Source organism: Microtus pennsylvanicus, chromosome 6 (assembly GCF_037038515.1).
Source record: "Microtus pennsylvanicus isolate mMicPen1 chromosome 6, mMicPen1.hap1, whole genome shotgun sequence".
Taxonomy (NCBI): Eukaryota; Metazoa; Chordata; class Mammalia; order Rodentia; family Cricetidae; genus Microtus; species Microtus pennsylvanicus.
The window spans coordinates 47,002,212-47,029,632 of NC_134584.1; the positions used below are offsets into that span (position 1 = coordinate 47,002,212).

The 27,421-nt window shown below is 35.0% G+C and overlaps 1 protein-coding gene across 6 annotated transcripts in view; it reads left to right on the top strand.

Moving 5' to 3' along the window:
- The window catches only part of Erbin (erbb2 interacting protein), a 110,058-nt gene extending 82,848 nt beyond the window's left edge, over nucleotides 1–27,210 (top strand). For 2 of the 6 annotated variants that reach the window (XM_075976152.1, XM_075976153.1), the window contains exons 18-27: nucleotides 927–1,100; nucleotides 3,326–3,440; nucleotides 5,078–5,261; nucleotides 8,953–10,495; nucleotides 16,288–16,431; nucleotides 18,590–18,706; nucleotides 20,884–21,090; nucleotides 22,340–22,432; nucleotides 22,885–22,959; nucleotides 25,130–27,210. In XM_075976152.1, the coding sequence (XP_075832267.1) occupies nucleotides 927–1,100; nucleotides 3,326–3,440; nucleotides 5,078–5,261; nucleotides 8,953–10,495; nucleotides 16,288–16,431; nucleotides 18,590–18,706; nucleotides 20,884–21,090; nucleotides 22,340–22,432; nucleotides 22,885–22,959; nucleotides 25,130–25,237 (2,760 nt within the window). In that variant the 3' untranslated portion in view covers nucleotides 25,238–27,210. The remainder of the gene's footprint in view (nucleotides 1–926; nucleotides 1,101–3,325; nucleotides 3,441–5,077; nucleotides 5,262–8,952; nucleotides 10,496–16,287; nucleotides 16,432–18,589; nucleotides 18,707–20,883; nucleotides 21,091–22,339; nucleotides 22,433–22,884; nucleotides 22,960–25,129) is intronic. The other 4 variants (XM_075976154.1, XM_075976155.1, XM_075976156.1 and 1 more) reach the window with 4 other exon arrangements.
- The last annotated feature ends 211 nt before the right edge of the window (nucleotides 27,211–27,421 follow it).

The following is a 27,421-nucleotide window of genomic DNA, read 5'->3' on the forward strand; positions in this document are numbered from 1 at the left end:
AAATCAAAGATCTGTCATGTCATTAGAGTCACTGTGCATTCCATAGCAGACAAAAAGATTTATGACCCTGGGCCATCTGCCTTCCAAATGGACATTTTATCTTCAGGTCTTAATTTACATGTCCTCGGTTTTTGGGGTTTTTTTTTGTTGTTGTTGTTGTTTTGTTTTGTTTTTGTTTTTTGAGACAGGGTTTCTTTGTGTAGTCCTGACTGTCCTGGAACTCACTCTGTAGACCAGGCTGGCCTCAGAATCACAGATGTTTGCCTGACTCTGCCTCCAGAGTACTGGCATTTGTAGCACAAATAATAAAACCCAGAGACAGATATTGGGGTTCAAGCTGAAGATCAAAAAAGCAAAGCAGTCAACCACTGGAGAGCTCTTACCTCTACCAACGCTCAGACAAACAAAGGGACGATCCTGCAATGTTCTCCATCAACCTCAGACTCCAATCCACTGAGTTACTGTCTTCTCCCCTTTATATTCCTCCCTCTGCACAGCCATATTGCTCTTGTCTCCACCTCCCCTAGTGCTGAGATTGATCCTAAATGCCGGGAATCTTTGTGTGAGCTCTGTTTCTCTTTTAGACAGATTTGGTCTAGTGCAGCCCAGGGTGGCCTTGAACTCAGAGAAATCAGTCTGCCTCTGTCTCCCAAGTCTTGGGATTAAAGGTGTGTACTCCTTGCTCCCTGACCTGTACGGCTAACTAGTTTAGCTACTTTGCCCTCTGATCTCAGGCAAACTTTATTTATTAAAACACAAATAATATAACACTATAGGGATTAAAGATGTGTGGCATCACTGTATGGCAACAGTTTCTTTAGGACTAATTTAGAATTGGAGGTTGATTGACTGCTTAAATTTTATATAACACTTAATAAAAAAATAAACACAAAACATATAATCTGAGGTCTTTATCTTTTATGTAGACTTCAGAAAGTACTACAATGAAAAGCAAACTTGATGAAAGAGAAAAGTATATAAATTCTGTACAGAAGATGAGTGAACCTGAAGCTGAGACCAGTCCTGGAAATTTACCAGTGACTGCAAATATGAAAGTGTCTGGGAACCTGAAGCATATTAACCATGATGATGTTTTTGAGGTATGACTTCATTCTGGCATAATCAGAGTTTCCAGTTTAATATTTCATTGATGTTAACATTAGAAGCATAATATGATTCAGAAAATATTGCAATCCTTAAAAAATTTCACACTGCTAAAATACCACTCATCACTTTAAGCTTAAAATTTTGTTTTTGTTATTAAATGACTAGTTGGTAAATTAGATTATGATATGTTACATAAAATTAATAATTACAAGTGCTTTTATTTATTTTTGTGGTAATGAGTATCAAACTGAAGTTCATTGTCCATAACAGGTCCATGATATCTTACTCCATCCCCAGACCTTGCTTTTATTTCTGTAGTGTCAAAATGAAAAGCTAAAGATGTAGATCAGTAGTAGAGCAATGTTCTAGCTTGCGCACAGCACTGGATTCCGTCCCTAACACTGGAAAAACAGAACAGAACAGAAAATGGCTGTTATGGCTATACTCAATCATTATGTAAATTTTCATCATTGAATTGTTTAGTGTCTAAGAATGTATAATTTCTCATATTAAATAAGTAAAAGCTATAGATCTTTTAAAAAGACTTTATTGAGAGGTATCTCAAAACTACGCAGTTTAATACTTCAAAGTATATAATTCAGCAGCTTAAACAGTTTACAATGTTGTAAAGGCATTCCACAATTACTTGCAGAATATTTTTGACAACCACAAAAGAAAAAGAAATCTCATGTTTTGTACCTTTGCTTCCCCCTCAACTCTAAGCAGTTAAACCTACTTTGCCTGTATAGATTTGCCTATTTTGTATAAACAAAATCATACACTTAATATGTTTTGTTTTGTGTTTTTGTTTAATACTGCCTACTGCCCACTGAGCCATCTCACTGGTCTTTTATATTTTCTTTCACTTACCATAATTGTCTTGAATTTCATTTTGTGATATCTCTCAGTACTGCATCTTATTCCTAATTGCTGAATAGTATTCTATTGAATGAATATATATATATATATATATATATATATATATATATATATATATATATATGTCTTAGGTGTAGATGAGATTGCTAAACATATGGAACTCTAACCTTTTTGGAACTACATACATCTCAGTTTGTGGCCCCAGATGGTCTAGACCTCACTGTGTAGCCCATGTTGGTATAACTTGTGGTATTCTTCCTATATTAGCCTCTTTCATGCTAGGTCTATAGGTGTGAACTACCATGCCTAGCTCTGGAACTCCATGGTGGTTTTGGTTATCTTTTAACTCCAGTCCCAGAGGCTCCAACACCCTCTTCTGGCCTCCGTGGGTATTGTACACACATGGTACACAGACATACAAACAGGCAAAACACTCATACATACACAATAAAAATAAACACATCTTTAAAGATATTAATAGAGGTTAGCAAGCTATTTCATTAAAATTACAGCATTTTTGTGTGCCAAAAACTGGAGCTTCTATGTGGGTGTTGGAAAATAAACCTTTGTTCTTTGCAAGAACAACAAGAGCTCTTATTTGCTGAGCCATCTCCACTATTCACACCTTTCTTATAGCACTTAGGAAGAAATAAAGTATTTTTTTTCTTTTTCAGGGGAACAAGTTTTGTAAAGAATTTGCTTTAGTTTCATTTTTCTGCCTAGGAATGAATTAGCCAGCAAGAATTCTGTTTTCATATATACTATATGATATTAAACTCTCTGTTAATAGTTGTTGGCAAGTCATTTTCTTTGCTGACACTATTCAGTAGTAGGTAATCTGGAACAACTGTGGTATTTGGTTGTAATAAACATGGACAATCACATTTTCAAAATAAATGAGAATTTCTAAGTTCACATTGATAGCAGTCTATCCTAGAAGATATCTTAGAAGCTAAACATACTGAAGAGACTAGACTTGACAATTATGGAGAGACTCTGTTGAGGGACTCTCTATAAATTGAATCTTTCAAAGCTAGTACTGTGTTTTCGTCATTTTTATTTACCTGTAACCTCACATAGCTCTGGCATGTAATAACTATTAATATAGCTCCAAAATGATAGAGTAAATATTTTAATATGTTGTTAATAACTGCTGCAGTTTTATTATTGTACTTGAAAAGATTAAGTCATGCAGATTTTTATTAACTATTGCCATTAAAAAGCTGTTTTGTACATGTTCTTAGTTATATACTTTGTCTTCCCTGTGATGTTTTTCTGGTGTATTTACTCAAGTCCAAAATTAAATTTTTATATCCCCCCCCCCATTTTTTTAAACTAGGAATCTGAAGACCTTTCTTCTGATGAAGAAATGAAAATGGCGGAGATGCGGCCCCCATTAATTGAAACCTCGATTAACCAGCCCAAAGTTGTAGCACTTAGTAATAACAAAAAAGGTTAGATGTTGAAGGGTAAAGCATTAAGACTAGAAATTACCTAAATGTGGGAGTAAATTTTATTGAATGACAAATTATTGAAACATTTTAAAAACTGCTGTTCCAAAATGTTATTTCCTTTTCACAGGAAGATATTAGTGGGTCCTCCCTACCCCCACACAGACTTTGTTTGTAAGGTCATGGGCATTAGAGGGATATAGTTACAGATTACAATTCCATTTCTGTTGCTTATGTTCTAAATACATTATCCTTGTGTGCTTAATTTTATTCATAAATACATGAAAAATTTGAATTGCAATGAGGCCTGTTAAAGATTATGCATAAAATACATAGCCTAGTACCTGATATATGCTAGGTGCTCACATTACTTTAGTCTGATCTGTTCCAGAATGGTATTAATTCTTATGTAAGAAAATAATAAACTCTTAGAAATGAAGTTGTAGCAAACACCTATCTTGTCACACAACTTTTACTACTAGTGCCTGATTAACTTTGCATTATCTCTACCAAATATCTGTCCAGACCTTTGCCTTCACTGTACTAATGATACTACATGGTGGTTTATAATGATACTTAGAAACTATTGAGTACTTTGTTTACCAGTTGCTTAGGTACTACTTTGCTAAATAGTTGGTTGTCATAATCGCCCTATAAAAAGAACTTCAAAGGCAATCTAATGGTGTTTTTATAAATGAAGAAACCAAGACTCAAGTAACTTGAGGTTGGGATTTCTAGACCATTTGAGCCATGCTTATAAGAACAACAAACATACCTTTAATTCATATGCTGCACTATAGTTACGTCTGGGCATACTAGTTCCTTGATTTGCCTAGAATTGAGCTTTTCAAAAAGAGCTTTTTTTATGGACTGTTTTCAAAACTGCTTTTTACACTTCTGCCTTAGTGGAATGTAAATACTGACTTGTTTGCTTGTTTTTTCATTGTTAGATAAACAGGCACATCACATATTAAGAGATTACCACTTTATAAGCAGTTCTTTGAAGTTGGAGAAATACAGAAGACCCATGTTGGTTCCCAGCACTCACAATGGGTGGCTCACTTGTAACCTCAACTCCAGAGGAAGTGATACCTCTGACTTCAGTAGACATTTCACCCAAATGCACATACATATATAAACATACATATTAAAAATAAGTCTTTAAACATTCATAAAAAGTGAGGGAGATGACCTTTGAAAATCATTAATTTTGTTTATGTATTGACTACATTGCTCAATTTTATTATAAAAATAAATTGAAAAAATTCCATGTGCATAGGACATAATTTCTTACCCAGATAAACTGTAGGAAGGTTGTAAATGATTAAGTATGTTTTATTATATATGAGTTCTTAAAATGAAAAATATTCACCAAAATGAATGGGTAGGCTTTGAAAACTACCCATCATTTTATCAGTAAGCTAAATCAAATCTTGAGTACCTTTAAATTTAATTGCATTATAAAATGATACCACAACTTTAAAGTTCTTGAATTTCTGTATATATTTAGGATTTAATTTTCAGAAATGCCTCTGATTATCTTATCTGCTTACCACCTTGTACATGGAATCAATACAAAAGCTTTCCATAAATTCTTAGTGAATTTATTATTGCTCTTAAATATTTTGTTGTTGTTTTAGATGATGCAAAGGATACAGATTCTTTGTCAGATGAAGTCACACACAATAGCAATCAGAATAACAGCAACTGTTCTTCTCCATCTCGGATGTCTGACTCAGTTTCTCTTAATACTGACAGTAGTCAAGACAACTCACTCTGTTCTCCAGTGAAACAAATTCCTACTGGTAGTAACTCCAAAATAAGGTATGTGAACATTTTAATAATATTATTTACTTGTATAATAAATAGAAATAGTAATACAAATAAATACAGGACTAAACATAAGCATTTTCAGAAATATTATACAAATTGCTTAGGCAATATATTTCTTTCCATTTTGAAACTTGTTGATTATTAGTTACTTACAATTCTGATTTTTTGGTTTTGATTTTTTTGTAGACAAGGTTTCTCTGTGTAACAGTCTGACTGTCCTGGAACTCACAGAGATCCACCTGCCTCTGCCTCCCAAGTGCTGGGATTAAAGGTATGCACCACCACTGCCTAGCACAGTTCTGTTTTAGAATAGCTTTTTTTTTAGTTGAGAAAGAAACAACAAAATATAGTGGATTTTTAATTTCTAGGTAAAATGAACAAACAAATATTTCTAGATGCTAGAATATATAAACAGCCACTTTAAAGAAATTTATATTGAAAGTTATTTTTATCTTTATAAATCATGTTAATTACTTTCTCTTACTATGATAAAATGCCATGACCAAAGCAACTTATGGAAGAGATAGTTTATTTTGGCTTGCAGTTCCAGAGGGAGAGTTTATAATGGTGAGGAAGAAATGGCAGCAGGCAGCTAACGTAGGAAGCTAAGAGATATACCTCTAACCACATGAAGAAAGTAAAGAGGGCAAACTGGAAGTGGGGTGAGACTGTAAATCCTCAAGTCCACTCTAAGTGATTTACTCCCTCCAGCAAGGTTCCATCATGGCCATATCATAAGGTACAATGCATTTAAGTCTGTATTAAAAGTTGCCATGGTTTTTAAGTCTTAACACCGTTCAAAAGTTTGAAGTCTCTTCTGAGACTCAATACAGTCTTTTAACTGTGACCTCCCAACCTTTAAACCTCTCATGGCCCTTTCTCAGCAACTCCTACCAAAAAAAAAAAAAAAAAAAAACCTCCTTGCTGGACTTTGCCTGTCCTCAGTGGCTCTGAAACCACATAGGAGGAATCCACCTTACTCTTACATTTTCCCATAAATGTCATTGACAAGTTAAACTGACAGCTCAAGTGGGCCCTTGATATTCTCCCTACATTAGTAGCATCTTTTGTAAACTGAAGACACCCTTGTCATTGTTTTAGTGCAGAGCAGGGCACTGTCCTTAATGGTGATATCTCTAGAACATATCCCTTTTCTAGCACTTGCATTGGCTGTAGTATTAAGTTTTCTAGTGTTTTATTCTCTCCAAACTACATTTTTCATTTCTTTTGTTCTACTTGCTGTTTTTCATTATAGACTTGTATAAAGAGTAATCGATAGTAACTATGCCAAACTCTACATTATACTGTATTGAAATTTCATGCCCCAAAGAAATTAGTTCATTACTTTTTGTTTTGTTTTTAGACAGAGTCTCACCACATAACCCTGACTAGCCTTGAACTCACAGAGATGCTCCTGTCTCAGCCTTTCATGTACTGGAATAAAAGGAGTAGATAGCCACAGCTGGCTATTATTATTTAAGCATCAGGCAAGTTCTTAGGAAAGAGAAGGCAGCCAAATTTTTTGCCAACATATCAACAAATGGCCTATAGCACAATTGCTAAGACAGTTATTGCTTCCCTCAAACCTCTTGAGCAGGACCTCTCCCATCTTCAGTACTCTCAGTGCTACTGTCTCCAGGTTTCTACTGTAATGTAAACTCGGCTTAATTTTTAGTACGACCTTCAACAGTCCTCCACATTCCTCCAGAAACAACCTGGTCAGATTCTTTACAGCAACAACCCATTCCCTGGTGCCAACTTCTGTTTTAGCTTCTTTTTCTTGACCAAACATGATGTATGGGGAAAAGAGTTTGTGTTTATGGTTCCTAAAGGAGAGTTTTTAATGGTGGGAGAGTCATGGCAGCAGGCAGCTGAGAGATCACATTTAGACAGAGACTGCTCCTTTGTTCCAGGCTGACCAAACCCGAATAATCACACAGAAACTCTTATTAATTACAACACTGGTTGGCCAGTAGCTTAGGTGTATTTCTACCTGGCTCTTATTTCTTAAATTAATCCATTTCTTTTAATCTGTGTATCACCATGAGGCTGTGGCTTACTGGAAAAGTTCTCGCGGTCGCAATGTCTTCCTCTTTCAACAGCTATGAGGTGTCTCCTTGACTCAACCTTCTCTCTGTATCTCTTCCAGCCTGGCTATATTCTACCCTGCCATAGGTCAAAGGAGCTTTTTTCGTTAACCAGTAAAAGCAATACCTATACAGAAGGAAATTCCACATCAATCACATCTCCAACCATAGCTAGAAAGAGAGAGCAAATTGGAAATGAGGTTCTTAAAGCTGGTCCCTAGCAATGTGTTGCTTTTTTCAGCAAGGCCCCATGCTCTAAAAAGTTCCCCCACACAGCATCATCAACTAGAGACCCAAGTGTCCCTACACATGAGCCTGTGTGAGGCATTTCTCATTCAGACCACCATGGAAATGTGGATCATACTAGTGAGGTGCCATTGAAGGGTTCATTCAGATACTCTTGTTTGATGTTTTATATTGTCCTCAATATTGTAAGAAATATCTAACAAAGTAAGGGTGGTAAGCAAGGAGTAAAGCAGTACCTTTTACATGCTTTTTTAATAATGAACTGTAGTTTTAAAGTAGTGACTATAGTTTTAGAATGGCACATTTATGAAATATTTGCCAAATACATTATATTACAGAGTAATGGTTATATAGTTTCTCTTTTGATCCCTTTTTGAACTTAGGTGTTTATACGGTTATTTATTTAACTTAATTGTTTATATATTTGGATTTAATAACCACTTATTATTAATGACGTTAATGTAAAGCTTCAGAATTTACTTGTAAAATAGTCCTATGCCATTTACTTAATCACTCAAGTTACTGTCTGACTCTCAATGTAGCTTTCCCACTTTGAAGCATTTAAAGTTTTAGCACATTTGTGAAATGACAGAAGATACCATTCTATTCTTGTTCTTGACTTAGCCCTGGTAATCTATTTTGTAATAAGTTAAATTGAACATGTTGATTAAAATTAATCTGTAAGCGGAGTTTTCCTGTGTCCCAGCAGTTGCTTCCCAGATAACTAACACATAGATTTAATACTAATTATAAATGCTTGGCCAATTGCTCAGGCTTGTTACTAGCTAACTCTTACATTTTAAATTAACCCATATTTCTTACCTTATTCTCTGTCTTGAGGCTCATGGCTTGTTACCTCATTTTCTGCACATCCTGCCACATCCTACTTCATCTGCATCTGCTGGCATCTTCCCTGACTCCACTTCATCCCAGCATCTTTAGTTTGGTTGTCCTGCCTGCATTTCCTGCTTGGCTACCAGCCAGTCAGCTTTTTATTAAACCAATTTGAGTGACAAATCTTTATGGTACACAAAAGGATTATTCCACAGTATTAATCTTGATATTATTGATGATTTTTAACTGTTTTACTTTTCTCTCACTTAATAAAAATCTCCACTACTTGACATTTTTTATTTAACTTTAATGTTAACTGATATAAAAACTTAAAATTTGTACATATCAGTAGGTTATAGTGATGTTTTGATACTTGTATATTATAATTAAAGTCTTTATCTGGAGCTCCATCAATTCTTTTAATGTGTGTTATCTACAGATCAAGTAGTTATTAATGACTCTGTTACCAAGAAAACTTGTCTTTATTACTTTCTCATAAAATTCTTTTATTTTAGGCAAGAAGATGAAAATTTTAATAGTCTTTTACAAAATGGAGATATTTTAAACAATTCACCAGAAGAAAAATTCAAAGTTAATGATAAAAAGGATTTTAAGTTGCCTGAGTATGATTTGAATATTGAAGAACGATTAGTTCTGATTGAAAAAGATGACTCAAAATCCACATCTGATGAATCTCACCAGTTAGACCGTATCAACATGAATCTTAATAAACTTGTGACAAATGATACACGCCAGCCAGAAATCACGGAAAGATCAAAGGCACAAGATGTAGTGCTCGGAACAAGCTTTTTAAGTGTTCATCCTAAAAGTGAAGCTCAACATACAGAAAATGGAAATAAGTATCCGAATTTGGAATCCATAAATAAAATAAATGGTCTTCCTGAGGAAGTCCCACAGTCTTCTGGTAGGATAGAACCCCAGAATTCTACTTCTTCTGCTGACATGGGTGTTTCTAAAAGCACTGAAGATCTCTCTCCTCAAAGAAGCGGTCCAGTCGGGTCTGTCATGAAGTCGCATAGTATAACTAACATGGAGACTGGAGGCTTAAAGATCTATGACATTCTTAGTGATGATGATCCTCAGCCACCAAGTGCAGCAGTTAAAATGACATCCTCCGTGGATGGGAAGAACATAGTCAGGAGCAAGTCTGCTACACTGCTGTATGACCAGCCACTGCAGGTCTTCACTGCTTCTTCCTCCTCTTCTGATTTAATGTCAGGTACAAAGGCGGTTTTCAAATTTGATTCAAATCATAACCCTGAAGATCCAAATATAATAAGAGGCCCCATAGTAACTGGCCCACAGTCTACGCCTCAACTGTATGGTCCTCCGCAGTATAACGTCCAGTACAGTGGCAGTGCTGCAGTCAAAGACACCTTGTGGCACCCTAAACAAAATTCACAACTAGATCCTGTCAGTTTTCCTCCTCGGCGCCTTCCTAGATCAGAGAGTGCCGAAAATCATAGTTACACAAAGCATTCTGCCAATATGAATTTTTCTAACCATAACAATGTCAGAGCCAATACTGCATACCATTTACACCAGAGACTTGCTCCAGCCAGACATGGAGAAATGTGGGCTGTCTCCCCAAATGACCGGCTAATTGCAACAGGAGCTCGGACTGCAGTTCAGCGACAGAGTAGTGTGTCTTCAACAGCTTCTATGAATCTTGGTGATCCTGGTCTTACAAGGCGTGCTCAAATTTCTGAAGGAGATTATTTGTCATACAGAGACTTACATTCAGTGGGAAGGACGCCAGTGATGTCAGGATCACAGAGACCGCTTTCTGCGCGAGCATACAGCATTGATGGCCCAAATACTTCAAGGCCTCAGAGTGCCCGTCCCTCTATTAATGAGATACCAGAGAGAACTATGTCAGTTAGTGATTTCAATTACTCACGGACTAGTCCTTCAAAAAGACCAAATGCAAGGGTTGGTTCTGAACATTCTTTATTAGATCCTCCAGGAAAAAGTAAAGTTCCTCATGACTGGCGAGAACAAGTACTTCGACATATTGAGGCCAAAAAGTTAGAAAAGGTAATTGAACGTGAGTTTTTTTTTAAATTCTTTATGAATTTATTTATTTTCCTTAGAAATGGTTTTTAATCAGTGAAATAACACAGTCCAAATTACTATCTACTTACAATGTAAGTGTTTTTTCCTGTTGCTAGAACCAGAGTTCTATATTTAAACTTAAGCCAGGACAAGTGAGGTGATTGTACAAACTGCTTTTTTACTCCTCAAAGTCTCTGATGGCCATGCAGTCTCCTTATGCTTGTGTGTCTCTTTTAGCTTGTATCATAAACTGGATACAATATATATACACAGCCATGCTCAGCATTTTCTGAACTGATTACTACCAATGATGATTGTATAAATATTGTAAGAAAAATACCGGTTTACTGTATAATTACTAAGATAATAAGAATATATTTGTAAATGCAAATCTTTTCTGCAGTCTATATTAAATGAACTAACCTCACTGACATAGATGACTGGCAGCATGGCATTTATTTTTTACTTTGCTGGATTACAATTCTGTTGTTCTTGAACAACTCAGTTGAGTGTTGTTGAGTAAAAAGTTGGTATAATAACTAATGCTTGTGTTCATCTCATAACCTTATTTATAAATCTGTGTCTTTTGAAAGGATACATTGTTATGTGGCCCAAAAATATAAAATACAATCCTTAAGCCAGGCATGGTATCATAGGCCTGTAACTGCAGTACTTAGCCGTCTGCAGGAGGAGTTTTGAAGCCAGCCTGGGCTACAAAGAGAGATCTTATTTCCCCTTCCGACTCCCAGCCAAAGATTTTTTGTTATTAAGACTCAGCTTTATATATCTCTCTAGGTTTTCTTTTAAAAATTATTGTTTCTCTATTTATTAAAGCTATAATATATTTTAAATACAGCTGAACATATGTAGTCTGTTGCTTTATAAATTCCTTAATTTATTGGAAAGATGCAAAGTATGATTATATTTCTTTATAGCCAATTGTATTAAATTTATTTTTTAGCTAACATCTGTCAGCTGTAGCTAACTTCATCTTCATCTTTTCTGTTTGCTATAACTCTAACACACTGTTGAGGCTGTTTGAATTTGTGTTCATTTTGTTGGGAATTTGAAAATTTCTTCAGCTGAGATGAGGAACATCGCTCCAGCTTATAATAAACTTGTGTTGCACATGTAGAAGTAGATTTTAGAAGAAAAGGTTGTTGGCCAGGCGGTGGTGGCACACGCCTTTAATCCCAGCACTCAGGAGGCAGAGGCAGGCGGATCTCTGTGAGTTCGAGACCAACCTGGTCTACAAGAGCTAGTTCCAGGACAGGCTCCAAAACTACAGAGAAGCCCTGTCTCAAAAAACCCCCCCCCAAAAAAAAAGAAGAAGAAGAAGAAAAGGTTGTTGTCAAAGAGGCTGTTTCAGAGCAAATGAGAGCAAATGAAGTGTTTATTAATGGGACGGAGATACAGGAATGAATTTCAAGAGACCTCAAAGTTTGATTGTAGTTGAATACTCCTGTACTTAGTTACTGTGGATAAGGGACAAAACTTGAGAGTTTGTGCTTTGCATAGGTGACTATTGGGAATTCCGGATTATCAGAGATAAAGGAGGGATTGCTGGTACAGATGAAGGTTTTTATTTGGTATAGTTTACATCATAAGTGGCTTATTCTCCCACTATTCTGTTTGATAGAGAAGTATCTGGACTTCAGTAAATAGGAAGCAAGCACCGTTTCGCTCATTGTTGAATGTGCATTGTCGTTTTTTTCTTTCCATTGCATAAATTATGTATTTTTAAATTTGATACACAGTTTCTTAGAAAATATATGACAGTGGTTTTATAGTTGTATTCTGAAAGTCAATTTAATCAGTGGATTTATGAAATAGAACACTTGTAAGAAAGAAAATTTAAAGGCAGGATGCAAATTCATTGCTGATTGGAGGGAGGGAGAAGGAGAGAGGAAAAGTTTTCTCCTCAGCTATGCACCTCTGTAATCTTAGCACTAGGTGCCTTAGAGATAGTAATTCAAGGTCTGCCTGGAACTACGTGGTACCCTGTCTCAGAAACAAACAGTATTTCTCTGGTAAGAATACCGAGAATAGGGAGAGACAATTCACCTTGGCTAAATTAAGGATTTATTTATTTTTGAAATAATTTGATAGTGTGTAGGTTGAGTTAGGAGAAACAGAATATTCTAACAGTTAATTTTACATAAGATAGCATAGTGTAAAATAGTTCTAAACTTAAACAGAACCTTAAGATACTCTTATCACCACATTTTTTTTGAGATTGCTAGGTGGTGGTGGCACAGGCCTTTAACCCCAGCACTCTGGAGGCCAAGGCAGGCGGGACCTCTATGAGTTCGAGGCCAGCCTGGTTTACAGAGCTAGTTCCAGGACTGGCTTCAAAAGCTACAGAGAAATCCTGTCTCAAAAAATAAACAAAATAAAAAAAAAGTGTATGTATGTGTGTGTGTGTATATATATAATTTTTTCATTCCAGCTCCTCCCTTCAAACCTTCCCATATATTCCTCTTTCAAATTCAAGTCCTCTTTTTAATTTTATTATTGCATGCATATAATGTATGCACATGTTTATTCATAAACAGAACCTTCTTAGTTCATAATAATGTTACTTGTAGGTATGTTTTCGGGACTGTTGGTGCTGGACAGCCAGTTGGTGTGCTCTTCCCTGGGGAAGACCACCTCCCAACCCCCTTCTTTCTTCCTTCATATCACCACATTTTATGAAGGAAATTGAGGGTCAAAACAGCTAAGTAATTGGCCCAGGATAATCTATATTATATTGCAGAAACAGAATAATTTTAAAAAATTCAGGAGGAAATTTTCTGTGTGAATATCACAGGAAACCTTTTTTTTGGTTGTGATCTGACGATTGATAATGATGAAAGAGGCATTTTAGGGTTTCCCAAGCACGTGTCTTCAGCATGAATTGATGATTCATACAGTATCCAAGATTATGGATTCTGTAGAAATCAACTTGAAATATACTTTAATGTCATTTTAAAAAACATTTAAGTTACATTGTGTGTGTGTGTGTGTGTGTGTGTGTGTGTGTGTGTGTGTGTGTGTGTGTGTGTGTACACATTTATCCATAAAAACTGTTCTAGGAATTCAAACACACAGATACGGTAGTCAGAGGAAAACTTGCAGGGATCCCAGGGGTAATGCTTGGTGGTACCCTATCCTCACTAACCTAAAATATATTTTAGTCCTGAGTGAAAGAAAGAAAATTAAAAACTTTACTTGATCATAACTTTGTGGTTTTTTAATTCTAAAAAATTTGAGAATGGAGTTTTTAAAGCATTGTGACACTGTGGAGATTTGGCAAGATATAACTTACTTGGTTTTGAGTTAATTGAATTTGATGTGATAATAGGGCATAAAATTACTTCTAACCTTTATTATAGTACAGAGACTTAATTTATTTTCTTGTGTTCAGAAATGTTCCAAAAGTACTATATAAGATTCTGAAAGTTGACATTTTTAACTGTAGAAACTACTTTATGCTTTAGTCTGGCAGTTTTTCATTAGGTGTGAAATGGTAGCATGCATAGGCAATACAAGTACTTCATAATGATGCTACTAATTAGCTACTTTAATAGCAGCAAGATTTAAACTGTAAACTCAAAGAATTGCTTCAAGATATTGGTAGATATTAAAGGACCCCGTTCCTTCCTTGGCACTGTGCATGTGGACATGCATACATGCATAATTGACGGTGGTGGAGGAGGCAGCATGGGAAAATGCTTCCCTTACCTTTTGAGGTACTCGAATTTTTTGCTTTGCATAGTAATTTATTGAAGCATATGCATTGATGACCTTTTAGTTATAACCCTCTCCTTTATCCATAAAATAACTGTACTAAGAATTCAAACACATAAAATAGATTTTACTTTGAAGATCTTACCACTGACTTAAGTAAATTAACAAAGAAAATTTGAAAAGGAATTAAGCTGGGTGGTGATGGTACACCTTTAACCCCAGGACTCTGGAGGCAGAAGCAGGTAGATCTCTGTGAGTCCAAGGCTAGTCAAACCATTTCCTTTCAGAGTTGAATTATCACTAATACTAGTATTTGCTGATATCCCTACCTGTATAAAAAATCAGATATAAAGTACTCTAAACCATATTAATACAAAGTGGCCATTGTCTCATTTACTTGTTATTGTTAGATAATAGGCACTGATAACCTGTGGTTACAACCCCTAGGAGATTACATATCAGATATTTACATTATGATTTATAATAGCAAAATTACAGTTACGAAGTAGCAGTGAAAATATTTTTATGGCTGGGAGTCACCACAACATGAGGAACTATCCTAAATGGTTGCAGCATTAGGAAGGTTGAACAGCACTCTTCCAGGGCATGGCTAACACGGAGGTTTGTACTCAGCCCTGTTTCTTCTCTACATGATAACAACAGTGCCTAGTACCTAAGGAGTAGTAACTTTAGAGATCTTTTTTTCTTTTGGAAGTCTGTTATTTTGTGGTATTAGTTACCAACTTCAAAATCAAGAGAATATATTTCTTTTTTTTTAAAAAAAGATTTTATTTATTAAGTATACAGTGTTCTGCCAGAAGAGGGCACCAGATCCCATTATAGATGGTTGTGAATCACTATGTGGTTGCTGGGAATTGAACTCAGGACCTCTGGAAGAGCAGCCAGTGTTCTTAACCTCTGAGCCATCTCTCCAGCCCAAGAGAATATATTTCTGAAGAGTAATATGTAAATGCTTGCTATTTCATTTCTCTATTTTAGTAACGGGTTTTGCCTAAAATGTGGTTTCCCTATCTTAGCCATCAAGCCCCATCCACATTGAAAGTCTAGGAATGATGAAAATCAGAAGTGTATTTATTAAGGTGCATCTTTAATTCTTGGGTCAAATACAAGGGTCTTCATGAAAACCCAAACTATAGAAGGATACTATTATTAAGCCACCACTAACTCCAAAATGCAATAACCATCTATTTGAATGGGAAATGTTTGTCAACATAAAGCTTTTCTAGGATTGTTTTGATGATTATAGAATGACAGACACTCTACAGAGGACTCCCCTTTGTTTCCAGCGCCTAATGTAAGGTGGCTCACAAGCTTTTGTAACCCCAACTCCAGGTGACCTGATAACTCTCTTCTGGTCTCCATGGGCACTCATATACTGGACATACATACATGTGTGCACAGACACATGTACATAAATAAAAATAATAAAATATTTTCAAAAGTTACATTGTACAATTTAAAATATTTTTCAAAATGTGGAAAATAAGTTTTTGAAAGAATGAAAATGACTGGTAACCAGGTGGTTATCACAATGACATTTTGCTGTAGCATATATGTTTAAATGTTGATATTATTTAATAGTAGAATTCCCATAGAATTAAATAGATCCTTTAGAAACTTCTTTGACTTAGAATTACTGGTTGCTGGTAAATTCATCTGCTGTTGAAAAATTTGCTCACTTTATATAAATAAACACATACCTGGGTGTGTGCTCAGTTTCTGTTTCAGACATACTAATAGACATAAAGGAAATGGTAGTGTCTAATAAACAAAAGCAACTATATGTTTGTACTTCTTTGATTCTTAAGCATGTGATTAAACATGATTATACCTGTTTTTTATGTATGTATGTGTTATGTAGCTGTATGTATCAGTTTCTTTCTGGCTCTGAATTCAGTGTTGCATGATACTTGTTCGTGGTATGGGTGGGGTTACTTGTAAATAAATCTGTGTACATAACACGTCTTGTGGAATTTGCATGCTACACTAATCTTCTGTAAATCTACCCTTTCTTTATTCAGAGTATGCTGTCAAGGTCCTTTAATTCCACTCTCGCTGCTGTAAGCAGCTCTCACTATGGCAGCTCTAGGGATCTGCATGGCAGCCAGGGCAGCCTTGCCCTGAGTGTTGCAGACGGAAGAGGTTCTGGTGGGCACATTTTTCGAGTGAGTACCGATAGTAGGCTAGTACTTTTTGCACACACAAGAACATTCAGATCTTAAGTGTTTTGACATTTCTGGGGGAAAAGGTTCTCTAAAAGTTAGAAATCTTTTATATTTTCTGGGTTTTTTATGGCTTAGATCTACAACTTCTGTCTTTAATTTCTTTGGTCATAAGTTAATGATTTTAGCCAGGTGTTATGTAAACGTAGTAACTAAGAATCAGCTAATAAAAAGCACTATATGCACCAGAGTTTAATCCCATTTCACTGAATATGACTAAACATGAGACCGAAGAAGTTGTGAGAGTATAGCAGAAAGGAAAAATCCAACTCTTAATTGAACACATTTCATCATGGTCATTAGTGGAGAAAGATTATTATCTAGTGATTGTTTAAGAGTCAGTTATAAGGACTGCCAAGAATGAACAAAAACAAGGGTGTCACGGCTTGGTAAGGACTCACAGCCTCTAAATAAATCTCCCCTTCTGCCCCGAATGACCTTTCTTCTCTACAACCTTCTTTTATTCCTTCTCATAGTTTATTTCCATTTTGACTCCTTGATTGTTCCAGGCTCTGGAAAACAATTTTTTTTGCTGCTAGGCATGCTTTGATAGAGTGAAAGCAATGGTGAAACATACTGTGCTTTACTTGTTCCCCAGACCCCTTCCACCTTCATCCCTGGCTGTTGTCTGTTATGTTCTAGAGCAGAAACAGTTTTCTGGATTCAGTTTGTTGTGGCTGCTCTGAGCTGGTCTTGCCCTGTGCTCCGCCATCTGCCTTTACTTGGTGTCTTTGCTGTGAGCCAACAGCGGTCATCAAGCTTCTTAGTTTAGAAGAACAAACAGGCTGATGACTGCTGAGTCAGCCTTTTACTCCAGCATACCCGGAGTGGATTTGTTAACTCGGCAATCTTCGCCATTCATAGTCACCTAGACAGCTGTTCTTTCTAAATTTGTTTTACAAAAATATTTTGTCCTTATTTTCCTTAGATTTAAAGTCTATACAGACTTTGAATTTTAGTTTTTCATTCACAGTATGCTTTTGCATATGATGCATAAGTGTAGTTGTCTATTCAGGCTTGAGTATAAGTTTCTAGCTTTGAGCTGTGTTGATTATATATTCTAAATGTATATCACAAAAAGAGAAGAAAACTGAAATACATACTGTTAGTAGACAAAATTAAATCAATTCACACCAGAAAATGCTAAGCCATGCTTTGAACTGGCAACTAACTGGACATGATATGTCAGTTGCAACTATTACTTTTTAAGATTAAATTACAAATTCTTAAAACTGTATGTGTTCCATGGTACATTATAATGGATTGTATTTTGAGTTATTTTTCAATATAAAATTTAATTTTTTTTGCTGCTAGGCATGCTTTGATAGAGTGAAAGCAATGGTGAAACATACTGTGCTTTATTTTCCACATTAGGTGTGCTTAGAATTAACTTAAGGTGAATAGAGATGTTTTATTCTCATCATATTTATAAAAACAATCAGGGATAATGACATTTAGCTTTTTTTCTTTAAGGTTATCATTAAGTTAAACTATAATTTAGCATATGTAGGTATGAATTAGTTAATGTTAAAGCATTTCTTTAAAACAGTGCCTTTAAAGTATTGAGCCAATGTTAATATGACAGAATTACAGCCCAGCAAGTTTTATACGGTGGATTTATGGGCACTGCACATCATTGTAATCAAGGGGGGTTCTTGGTGGTATCATGAGATCAAAGCAATACCAGTTCATTTTCTTTTAATGAAAAACACTTCGTTAGTGCTTTACAATAATTTATTAGTTGCTCCTAAAATTGGAGAGAATTAGCTAGCTTTAATCACTATGCTTATTGAGTAAAGATATTAAGTTATAAGTATAAATGAAAGTAAAAGGAAAAAACATAAAATGGTATATATATATATTACAAAGATTTAAAATGTCTGTCTTATAAATTTTTTTACACATTACAGGAACAAATGTTTTGCCATGTACCTTTGAAGGAAGCTAAAAGACCTGATGGCAGTGATGATGATAGTATCTGAGTTGAGTCTTCTGTGTCTCCAGTCTAGCAGCGTTTCTTAAGCTTCTTTCATGCATCTCATTGTTTTGTTTCACATCTTAAAGTATATTATTTGTTTACTTTTTCCTCCCTCATTTGAAGCATCCTCAGACATCCAGTCCAGGAGATTCTTGCCAAGATGATAGATTGATTTCAGGAGAGCAGAGCTACTCGTCAGGTGCACTTGGTCACAAAGACCTTCCAGACAGCTTGATGAAAGTAGGTGCTCACAGCAGTAAACAAAGCAGTGTCTGTAGCTTACTGTCTTCAGTGTTTTAGTTTGACATCTCATATGTACTTTGAAAATTAAGGCTTGCTTTCATTATGTAAGATTATTTTAAATGATTCGTAAATACAAGAGAATTTGACTCTGCTGTTTCTTGGTTTATTCCGTGATTTTTCACACTAGAGAATCGATTTATAGTTACATTTTTTGCTATAGTTCCACCTGCTTATTTTAGCATTTGAATCAAGAACTTTTTGGCATTCTTGACAATAAACCTACTTGGAGAGTTAGACAATGACTTTGTCTTAAACTGTGCATTCTAGAATATTTTACTGTTAATTAAAAACATTTGAAAATCTTTAGATAGAATTAGAAATCATCTTGAAAGACCTTGTATATAGTAGAAGAGGTGATCATTTTGTCTTTTTTAGTGTTTTGTAGGAAAAACCTTACAGATAAATTATTTGTAGCAGTGCCAGAGATCATTCTTGTTCTCTCTCAGCTATTTTTGTTTTACCCAATTGCATGCCTCCAGTGTAACTGATATAATAATTATGGCTCACGTTTATTATCTACAACTCTTAAGTTGCTGTGGAGAATAGGCATTCAGCCATCTGATATATAAGCTCATACATGCTTACTTATTTTATCCCTTTCCTTTTATTCAAAGCTGTCATTCAATTTTTTTTAACATGCACCTTACAGCTCAGTTCTTAACACTTTTTTTTATTTCATGAGGAATTAAGTAAACATAGCTTAATATATTTCTTATGTTTAATACTGATTTAGACAAAACTGAATATCTAGGTGTCAGCAGCTTTTAAGAATAGGAGAGGCTCAATTTAATAGCAGTGTCTGTGTTCTAGCACTTGAAACCCACGGCTGGAAAGTCAAGAGTTTGAGGCCAGCATGGGCTACAAGGTCAGGGAGGTTGAAGCAAGAAAGATGGCTCAGTGAATAAAGGCAGCAGCTGTCTTGAGTCTGACAGCATGAAGTCAATCTCTGGAAACTCCAGGGTGGAAAGAGAACAGACCCCTGAAAGTAGTCTGACCTTCGCATATGCCATGGCATGCATGTACTGACTATAGTCAGAAGAAACTATACTATATATATATGTATTCTTTCTAAACAACAAGCCTTTTTGTGTCTTTAACAAGATAGAAGTTCACAGCATACAATTCTGAAACTTTTGTCAAACTTCTATGTTTGGATAATTTTCAGGGAAATTTTAGTTTTCTTCTAATGTCCTTTGGACAGAAATTCTTTTCAGTTACCTACAGGGAAATTTAAATGATGAATAACAGAAACAGGCTTTCTTTAGCTAGATTCTTTGTAGAATAAAATAAGCTATTCACTACAAATGTAATCCTAAGTCTAAAATTCAGGTTCAGTTTCCTAATACATGGGGGTTATTAAAGGTAGTTAGTTTATTAGCAAACTAATAATCTCACAAAATTTGTGGTGGGTTTATTTTGTTGTAAATAAGGTAGAATATCAGTGTTTTAACTCTTGTGTTTTTAAGTATTCCATAGAATTAATATTTAGAGAGCTTGAAAATTACTGATAATACATGCACGCATAAAGAATAAATCACTTAATTTCTGTAGAGATAGCTGAACTTTTATTTCTGAAAAGTAAGAAATAAAGTTAAAATATATTCAAATTAAGAAAAAATTACACTCAATTAGTTTTTTTTTCTTGAGGAAAAACATAACTACACTCACCTTTTGTGTATGTATGTTATGATTTGGTATGAGAAAAGGATAACCTTCTAATAGGATAACTTAAGTTTAATTTTTTAGTATATAAAAAATTTGTTTTATGTATATCAGTAGTTAAAGTTTTCCAGTATACTTGTTTCCTACGTTAACATTGGTAAGTGTAACAGTAGGTTTATATATAACAAAAGCAATTTAAAATATAGGTCGAGGCCTTCTTTTAGAAGTTTGCTGATAGATTCGATCAGTAAATATTCAAGAAAGTTTAATATCTAGATATTAATAACTTTCTTTTGGAAGTTTTGAAATTAGAAGAATGAGAGTAACTCAGTATTTAATGGTATACAATATTAAAACTCTAGTGCTTTTGTATTGCTCCAAGAAGAATGTCCAAATACTTGTAATAAGACATTATTACTGGTCATTTTAAAGATAATTCATGTTTTTCTTAGATGCCTTTGAGTAATGGACAGATGGGCCAGCCTCTCAGGCCTCAGGCAAATTATAGTCAAATACATCATCCCCCTCAGGCATCTGTGGCAAGGCATCCCTCTAGAGAACAACTCATTGATTATTTGATGCTGAAAGTGGCCCACCAGCCTCCATATACACATCCCCATTGTTCTCCTAGACAAGGCCATGAGCTGGCAAAGCAAGAGGTAAGAATTATCAATACTGTTTGAAATATGAAATTAAACTTTCCATATATTCCTATAGGTTAATAGCAAAATATACATATAGAATTTTAACAGTAGTTCTTAACATTTTAAGTTTATAAAGTTTAGTTTTCTAAAGTGTTAGACTTTGTAGTTTTTAGCTTGACTTTATGATCATGTAACATAGGATTTAGTGTTGGAGGTGTGTTTGTTTTTGTTTTTTTAAATTCTAAGGCAACTGCTTGTCCAAAATGGATTGATGGTGCTCCGGTAGATTTTCTTCTGAGACTATAAATAGTAGGCCAGTAAACTGGAGTGGTCCTATTCTATAGCAGAGTCTGAGCTTTTAGATTAGAAAATTCAGCTATAGTCTCCAGACCATGTTGAGGTTTTGATCTTCAAAACATATAGGTCATAATTTCTTATACCTTAATGGTTTATTCATGAAGTAATAACCTTGAAACCCTTGGTATTGATCACATTTTGTTTTGAGCAAGTCTGTGGTAAACAGGAGTATCCTTTAACAGAACTTTAGCTTCTATAACCTGCTATACCAGCACCTTGAAGCCTGAGGCTGGAAAGTAGTGTGTTCAAGGTTCGCTTGGATGCATCAGACAATCCAGGCTAGCCTAGGCTGTTAGGAGACCCTGTGGTAACAAAACAAGCCAGCATTTAGGACCCAGAGGCAGGAGGATCTCTGTGAGTTCAAGCCCACCTGTTCTACACAGCAGGTTCCAGGACAGCCAGAGTGAGCCTGTCTCAAGAAAAGAAAACATTTCTATACCTTTTATTTTACAATAGTTTATTAAAACTGCTGTTAGTCAGTCTGATCTTACAGTCCTAATTCCCCTGAACCTTATAAACATAGGGAATGAAGGGTTGAGTTCTAAAGCCAGTTCTCAATGTTAAGTACCTTATGGCACAAGACAGTAAGCATATAATTTAAGTAATCTGTAAGTGAAGACTGTTGGGAATGTGCATATGTGTTCTGTAGATGTTAAAAATTCAGGCTGGCTAAAAAGTAAAATAGAGCCAATGTCAGTTGATTGACTGAAGTCATAAGTAATGTTAGGAGCCACACTTTGTAATTCCGCTGTGCCTTTCCCTCACTAACTCATTAACATGAATAATGGTGTTCTGTGTTGTTGTGTCACCTCATCTGCTTGAACTTAATTCACCAGTATTTAAATATGAATATTATTGTATATTTTTCTTGTATAGTGATATTTCCTTTATTTTCATATTAAATCAGATTCGAGTAAAAGTAGAAAAGGATCCAGAACTTGGATTTAGCATATCAGGAGGTGTTGGGGGTAGAGGAAACCCTTTCAGACCTGATGATGATGTAAGTTTTTTCTTAAAAAAAAAATACCTTGAACATTCATAGTGTCTCATTTATTAATCTCATACTTACTGAGTAAAAATCTAATGTAAATTTTCTGGATCTCTCATCTCTTTTCTTTATTATCTTTGTTTTTTGAAATTTGCTTATTTCATGTTGTTAGAAGTAAAGAATTTGACCTGAAATATGAATGTTGATATTACCAAGTGATTTTTAGTTTTGGTACTGCTTCTGCAAAAGTCCATAGAAGTGATTTCATTTCTTTGCTAAAGTCAGGATTACTAGAGGGAGAAATTATGTTGACCTGTCAGAGTATCCTCTGAAAAGTCAGGAGACAGCTTCCACCATGTTCAAGTATTTGCATGGTATTGAAAAGGTTTTCCCTTGCTCCTGAGTCATGCTTTCAGTTTGTGGTTTGGCCTTAAATAATATTTTTTTGTGGTTATTCATTAAAGGGTATATTTGTAACAAGGGTACAGCCTGAAGGACCAGCATCAAAAATACTACAGCCAGGTGATAAAATTATTCAGGTAATCAAGTCAACCTTTTTTATTTCCTTTCATTTTGCAATAATTATATTTTACAGTACTTTCTAATGTTTTAGGGTTTAAAATATTTTTACTTTTTGAAAGTCATGTTTATATATTGATAAATCATTTTAAGTTTAGAAATGTTTTTACTAATTTAAGAGGATCTACTTGAATGCTAGTTGTCATTATATCAGATAGTAAAATTTTAAAATCTGAGAAACATTTTGGTATTTCCATTCCTTCTCTCTATTACTTCAGTAACTTCATTTTACCTAAGTACACGCAGTATGACAGTCTCTTAGTTCGCAAGCATACTCCGCTTCCTCCTTCATACGTGAACTACTGTTAGTTCAGATAATAATACGAAGAAGCCTTCAAACCAAAAATGATAGAGACATTATAGAGTTTAGTAGTTGAAAGTAAATACCACGTCAGAACAAATTCCTGCCCAGCCCTTTATAATGTTAGCTCAGTGCCTACTTCAGCAACACATACACTAAAATTGGAGTGATTAAAGGATTACATGCAAATTCATGATGATAAAATTTTTAATGGTTTTGACTTTTAAATAATTTCAAACTCAGAAAACTCACAGGAACTGTGTAACAAAAGTGATCATGCTTTGCCGCACTATCTTTAGTAATCCATTTTTTCTTATTTTGTAACAGGCTTTCTTTTGGGCCACCAACCAACTCTTCAAATCATGACACAGAGATTGATTAGTTAAGAATGATCAGCCTTAGTTTACATTTGTTTCTTGCTAGTTCTTATAACTTATTCTAACCTGTTTCTCTTCATCCATGTTTTGTCTTGGGACTTTTTACCTTTCTTTCATTCTGTATGGCTGGTCCTGGGCGTCTCCCTCTTTTTCCATTGTTCTCTCTCTCTCTCCTCCCTGGAGCCTCGATTCCTCCTCCTACTTATTCTCTCTGCCTGCTAGCCCTGCCTATCCCTCTACTCCCTAGCTATTGACTGTTCAGCTTTTATTAGACCAATCAGGTGCTTTAAGCAGACAAGGTGAAACAGCAATACATCTATACATAATTAAACAAATACAGCGTAAACAAATGTAACACGCATTTACATAGTTGATCAAATGCGTTATAAACAAATGTAACAACATCTTTGCCTAGTCAAACAAATATTCCACAGTATTATTTTTCCTCTATAAATACCCCCACACAAATATTCACACATATACTTTTCTGAATAACATTGGAATCCATGCTTTCAGTTTTATGGCAGGAAATTATTATTTCTGTTCAGACATTCCTGGGTTTTCAGTCTTCTGAAATAAGATGAGTCTATAGTATTACTTTTAATCCATAGTGTTCTTTTTAAGAATGAAAGGATTTAATTCATATGAAACATTTCAAATGTATGTCTGTCTGGTCCAGAGTGAGAATTCAGTAAATGCTAGCTATCTTTTATATAATCTGTTTGCTGATCTTGAACCAATGGCTCCAATGAATAATAAGTCTAGACACTGCCTTCCGTTACCCTTGAAGTTTGGTAAGCCTGGATCTACCTTAACACATACATAAAACACCCTGTCTGATCTTGTCTTGACAAGTACTTCCCAACATTGGAACAGTGTATTAGAATTATATGACGGTCTGAAGAGATGGCTCAGTGGTTAAGAGTACTTGCTGTTCTTCCAGAGGACCCAGGTGGGTTCCTGGAAACAACAATCTGTAACTCCAGTCCAAGGCATCTAATACCCTCTTCTGGCCTTCTTGAATACCAGGCACAGACACACATGCAGGCAAACATCCATACACCTAACTTAATAAAATAAAATTTGTTTTAAAAGAAGCATCTGATAACCTGAACAAAATACAAGTTCCTGGGTTATTTCTATAGAGATTTTATTTCTGCTAAGTGTGGAATGTAGGGATTGTTAGTCTGTATGTGTCTTTAATTGTGTGTATGTGTGTACAGCACACTTGTGCTGCACTTCATGAGTGTAGGGGTCAGTTTTCTCCTTCTGCGCCGATGGCTTCCAGCGTGGAGTCAGATGGAATTGTCCCGTCAGCTAGTGTGTTTTAAAGTGCTGGACTGGTTCTTTTTTCTAATAGGTTATGAACTGGCTGTCAGAAATTTACAACTAGAAGTACAAATATTTTTCTGAGATTTTTTTTCTAAAAGTTGTTTTTCCTCTTTCTTCTAGGCTAATGGCTACAGTTTTATCAACATTGAACATGGACAAGCAGTGTCCTTGTTAAAAACTTTCCAGAACACAGTAGAACTCATCATTGTACGAGAAGTTTCTTCATAAGTACTATAGACAAAAAAAAAAAAAAAAAAAGAAGAAGAAGGAAAAAAGGAAAAAGAAAAAAAAACAAATGGGGAAGATAGCAAGATTTATTGGAAGACACTTGGAGGGGAAATGACTATTTTGCTTATTTTTATATATAAAGAAGAACTCAGACAGTTGGCTTGGAACTTGTACATTACTGAAATAATAATGGAGCTTGTGGTTAGAGGGAGAGAACCACTGTACAGAAGATAAAAAGAGACTGTTGAATTCATGTCATATGAAATTTGTTGTTAGGTTTTTAAACTTAGCAAATCAAGGCTACAAAAACAAAATTATGTTGTTTTTGTATAGAATGTAGGTTTATTTTTGGATTTCATACACATGACTGACTGTATGCAAGGCAATAGTTAGCCTTGATTGTAGCCCAGAGACAGATGGCAGAGCTATCTATCTCATAGCTTTTGTGCCCTTATTTTTATCCAACTGGTATTAATGTTTTTTTCTGCCGAACTACTTTTTTCCATGTGGGTAAGAGATTTGAAGTGTTGGCTTTTGCTATGTGCATACTGAAGAGTGACTAGATGAAGTTGGTGCTGGTGGGTTCACTTTCCGAGGCCAGAATAAAACATTATTTCCTATAAAAATCTGAGGCTAACAGTGAAAAAAAAAGTTATCTGATAATGTATTTTTATTAATAGAATAATGCAATAAAATACATAATGTCTTTTTAAAAGACAATAATTGCATTTTAAGAGCTCTACAAGATGGATTCTTGTCATAGCTGTTGATTATACATTTGCTACTGGTGATTCAATTTTTAATTTTTTTAGTTACTGAAGTTTTTAACTCTAATGTAGATGCATGTCCACACATTTCCCATACTACGAAGTTCTCTGATATTTTTTTTATTTAGCAAATGGTGGTACTTGCAATCTAATTTTTATAATTAGTACTCCATAATTAATTTATAATTTTTGTTTTAAGAAGCAAATTAAACTAAAAGGCCAGTTTTAAGATTGTGTCTGTTGCCTGTAATATGAAGTGTCAGAAGGTTTAGGAAAGCCTCTTGATTTTGTTTGGCCTGGTGTTGCCTTGGTAAAGTGAAAGGAACTGTGGAGTGAGTGCGCATGGAGCTAGGAAACCAAAGCAAGTCTGTGAGACTGCGCAGTGATAGAGAAGTGCTGTGGAGAGCCGTAGAGCAAGGGATGGTCCCTGGGGCCTACCAGTGTAGAAGAGTTCAAGTCAAGGGCTGTTCCTCCAGATCACGTTAAATGTGAACTCCACACTTAAGAGTCTTTAAAGGGTTTCTAAGTGTACAGTGTAATAGTGTTTTACCACCAACTGCCTTTGTTCCTAGTTACTGTAACAAATATTTGATGGTAGAGGTTATTAATTTTGTTTATCCAATCCATTAATTTTATTTGCTTTTGTTTTATGTAATCAAATAAAATTCAAATGCCATGCATGGTTATTTGGACCAGAGTAAAGTGCCATAGGAGACCAGCAACTGTTTTTAGTTGAGGCTAGTCTGAAAACTTTTATTAGAGCAATATTCATTTCTCAAATTCATTTTTAAATTTCTGATATGCATAATTTGGGTATTTTTAATGTGATATGCTTTTTTCTTCAACCTTGACTTAGCTGAGAATCTCGGACTAGCTAAAACAGCACCTGCATTATTTTTACAGAGCGAGTTGAAGCATTTCCATTCTACTAAGAAGAGTCAGCACTTTTAAAACATTTGAACTCAGAGATTGCACTTCTTTCAGGCTGTTATCAATTGGGTATTGTATAGTTTTCATAATTTTGATTGAAACCCTTTAACAACTCTTTGTAAATTTTAACTCATTTTAGTTGATTTTTCAGTACTATTTACATAGGAATTGATTTTTATGAATATAGTAGAAGAAATGTGCTGTATTTTGATAAAATTCACTTGTATGTGTTGTAATCTCTAAAACAAAGAATGACAAACCGCTTCTTTAATATAAGTCTCGGTGTTCCCTTTGTTCTTACTTCATGGCGGCATTGTAAGATAGTCACACTCTCCCTTTCTTGACTTCACATTTTAACAGCCACTTTTAATTAGAAATAAGTAAAACAGATATAATTGCACAGTTCTTAGTGGCCTTACCTTAAACCAGAATTGTTGATTATAATTTTGCAAAGGAAATTAGGCTTCCCAGAATCAGGGCTTCTATA